The sequence below is a fragment of the Pseudophryne corroboree genome, chromosome 7, assembly GCF_028390025.1.
Source record: "Pseudophryne corroboree isolate aPseCor3 chromosome 7, aPseCor3.hap2, whole genome shotgun sequence".
Lineage (NCBI taxonomy): Eukaryota > Metazoa > Chordata > Amphibia > Anura > Myobatrachidae > Pseudophryne > Pseudophryne corroboree.
The window spans coordinates 70,870,365-70,874,025 of record NC_086450.1 but is presented as its reverse complement, the minus strand read 5'-3'; the positions used below and the strand labels follow the sequence as shown (position 1 = coordinate 70,874,025).

Below are 3,661 nucleotides of genomic sequence, written 5' to 3'. Positions count from 1 at the left end.
GTCTTACACTAGGTTATGCACCCATAGACTGATACACAGAAGGAGACAGCTACAGAGTGTACCATATCCCAACACTCCCCCTCGCTCAAGACTGTCTCCGGTCACAAGTTTAAAGAACATGACATTTTATCAAAGAAATCAAAGTCACTCCTGTAACCGAAAACATAATGTGAAGCAAAAACAGTAAGAATAAATCAACATTAACCATATTCTAGTCCACATTCTATCAGGAATGCAAGTAGCAAGTGTGATGACAGTCCTTTTGTCAACATGTCGGCAATATTTTCTTCACTTGGCACATAATCCACATTGACGGACTTGTTTTCCACCAACTCACGAATGAAATTATGTCTTATAGCAATGTGCTTAGACAGTCCATGATGCTTTGTGCTACAAGAAAGATCAATTGCTCCCTTGTTATCACACTTTATGTTGATGAACTCACTGAGGTAAAGAAGACCTAAGTTGCATAAAGTCTCTCTTATCTAAAGCACTTCTTTTGAAGTTTCTGTGAGCGCCATGAACTCTGCCTCTGTTGTAAAAAGAGCAACTGTGGGTTGTTTCCTACTTACCCAGCTTACGGCTGTGTTTGCCAGTGCAAACAGGTATCCAGTATAAAAACGTCTATCTTCCTCATCTGATCCCCAGTCGGTGGCACAGAATACTTTTAAGCTGGTATCTGATGATCTTGTAAATTTCAGCTTTAGTGAAATTGTGCCTTTGAGGTACCTTAGTATTCTCTTTACTGCTATCCGGTGTTGTCTACCAGGATTATTTGCAAACTGGCTTGCCTGACACACTGCATGTGTGATGTCTGGATGTGTCCCAATGCTTGCATACATCAAACTACCAATGGCATTTTGATAAGGGATTTCTCGCGTTTCCTCTATCTCCCCTTTGCTGCTTGGTGACATGGCCTTGACCATCTTTGTACTTTTATCAATGGGAGTACTTACTGGTTTTGCATCTGTCATTCCGTACTTGGAAATTATTGCCTCAATGTATGTTTGTTGGTCAATTGTGACAGTTCCCTCTTGCAGGTTTTGTACAATTTTCATACCTAATAGATGATTTGCAGGGCCTATATCTTTCAACTTGAATCTTTGTTTAAGCTGGTGCTTGACATCAGTGATGTGATCTTCTTGACCTTCTAAAAGTAAATCATCCACAAAAGATAGCTATGAAGATCAACTTTTCTTTGATAGTTTTGTGGTGTAGGCAGTGATCAGTCTCTGGCCTAACAAAGTTCATTTCTAGTAATGCTGCATCCAACTTTACATACCAACAACGACCAATTTGCTTGAGGCCGTATAGTGACTTCTATAAGAGACAAACTTTCCCAGTTTAGAATATGTCCATATCATCATGTTCTGGTGGTTCCATATAAATTTCCTCAATCAATTCTCCTTTAAGGAATGCGGAATCAAAGTCTAGTTGATCAATTGTTGACTTCCAATCTGTCCAATGACTGCTTGACTTTGCTTCCTGTATGTTTTGAGGTTCACAGTAAGCTATGTTTGCATACTCCTCACTGTATTTCTTGGCTGGAATACCTTTGTTGCTCCTCGTAGAACTTCTGTTCTCTGACTTGTTGTATGCTTTGACACTCTCAGATTCAGACACGCTTTCTGCTGCCTGTACATCCAATAATACATTTTGTTGTTGGTCCACTGCTCCAGTTAGTGGCTCTGTCTCATAGAATACCACATCTTTGGATTTAAGAAGACGTTTACTTGTAACATCCCAAAGTCTGTATCCTTTGCTTTCGTCACAGTATCCGAGCATTATACATTCTATGGATTTTGGATCTAGTTTTCTCCTTTTCTCCTTTGGTATATGTGCAAAAGCTTTGCTGCCGAAGACACGGACATGACTGATACTTGGCTTTTTCTTGGACCACGTCTCCAGTGGCGTGTTACCTTTGACGGCCACTGCAGGTGCACAATTCTTTAGGTATACTGCAGTAGATACTGCTTCTGCCCAAAACTTATTTTCAAGGCCAGCATCACTTAACATAGTCCGTGATCTCTCAACAATTGTGTGGTTTGCCCGCTCACTCATGCCATTCTGTTCCGGTGTGTAGGCAATTGTTAGCTGATGCTTTATGCCATATTTCCTAAGGAATGTGGCTAAGACTTTGTTATCATACTCTCCACCATTGTCTGATCTCAGGACCTTTAGTTTCAGACCTATCTGATTCTCCACCAGTTTTTTGTATTCCACAATTTTGTTGACAACTTCACTCTTTTCTTTAATGAAGTACACGTGTGTCATTCTTGTGGCGTCATCAATGAGAGTCATGATATACCTGTAGCCACTGATTGATTCTTCCTCCATTGGACCATACACGTCTGTGTGCACTAGAGCTAACGGTGTCTCTGCTCTACTAACTGACTTAGGAGATGGGTTGCTAGCTTGCTTGCCTTTTATGCAACTCTCACACATGGGTCTTTCAGCGTTGCTTAAGGTGATTTATTATTATTTTTTATTTATTAACAGTTTCTTATACAGCACAGCAAATTCCGTTGCGCTTTACAATTTGAAATAACAATAACAAACTGTGTGATAACAGTCATAGAGGTAGGAAGGCCCTGCTCGCAAGCTTACAATCTATAGAAGGTGATCCCTGTTACCGTTCCATTTAGCAGTTTTTGGACGTTGTCATATCCTAGATGACCCAAGCATTTGTGCCACAGCTCCATTGACTGTTTTTCTTCAGTAGCCATCATTGCAGTATACTCCTCAGTGTCCAGGACATATAGATGGTTGCACTGGGTTGCTTAAGCAATAACAGTCCATCTTTTATTCTGCACCATAACCCTTCTGAAATTGGACTTTGTAGCCTTTTTTCTCTAGGACGCTGATAGCAATGAGATTCTTTTCTAAATTAGGCACGTACAACACATCTTGGATATCTGTAACAACTGTCTCACCTCAAATTCTTAAACACACTGTGATTTTCCCAGCTTGTAAGCAGTAAGGGCCTTATTTCCAATCCCTGTAACTGTAGTGGGAATGCACGGTGTTAAAGAATTGAACCAATGCTTATTGCAACTGATATGTCTAGTGGCCACCAAGTCCATATACCAGCAATCCTTCCTGTGACTGCTACATTCAATGCTGACTTGTTTGGCTTGTCACACTGCTTCTGCGCACCACTGGAATTTCTCATCTCGCAACCTGAAGCTTTATGTCCTATCTTGTGACATACAAAACACTTGAATTTGTGCTTTCTGTACTTTGTGCCTTTTGTGATCAAGGCAGAACCTTCAGCTATGGTCTTGACAGGAATACATTCTTGGAACTGCAGCAACTTGGCTCTTACAATCTCCATTGTTAGTTTAGTGTCATTTGACTCTAATACAACCACCAAAAAATCAAATTCTGGCATCAGATTCTGTAACATAGCCATTGCGACTTCTTCCTCGTCCACCTGTGCCCCCACAGATGCTTACTGCTGAGCTAGCGACAATAACTTATCAATGTAATCATTCATGTCCTTGCAGGCACTCAGTTTCATTCCATATAGCATGCATCTTAAACTTATCCTTCTCATTAGACCTTTATCGCCATAAGCATTTTGCAGGGCTGTCCACATGTCCTTAGCTGACACTTTCCTACTGACTATTGAATAGACATGCGATGCTGCTCCACAGCTAAA

At 40.7% G+C, this 3,661-nt stretch overlaps 1 protein-coding gene across 1 annotated transcript; it reads right to left on the bottom strand.

Moving 5' to 3' along the window:
- Nucleotides 1–485: 485 nt before the first annotated feature.
- On the bottom strand, nucleotides 486–974 carry LOC134944044 (uncharacterized). The gene has a single exon (XM_063932582.1). It carries the CDS (start codon nucleotides 972–974, stop codon nucleotides 486–488), a length of 489 nt encoding a protein of 162 aa, XP_063788652.1.
- Nucleotides 975–3,661: the final 2,687 nt, after the last annotated feature.

What these genes read in the sequence shown, in the direction of transcription:
- LOC134944044 (XM_063932582.1), bottom strand. Translation starts at nt 974, where the DNA reads ATGACAGATGCAAAACCAGTAAGTACTCCCATTGATAAAAGTACAAAG.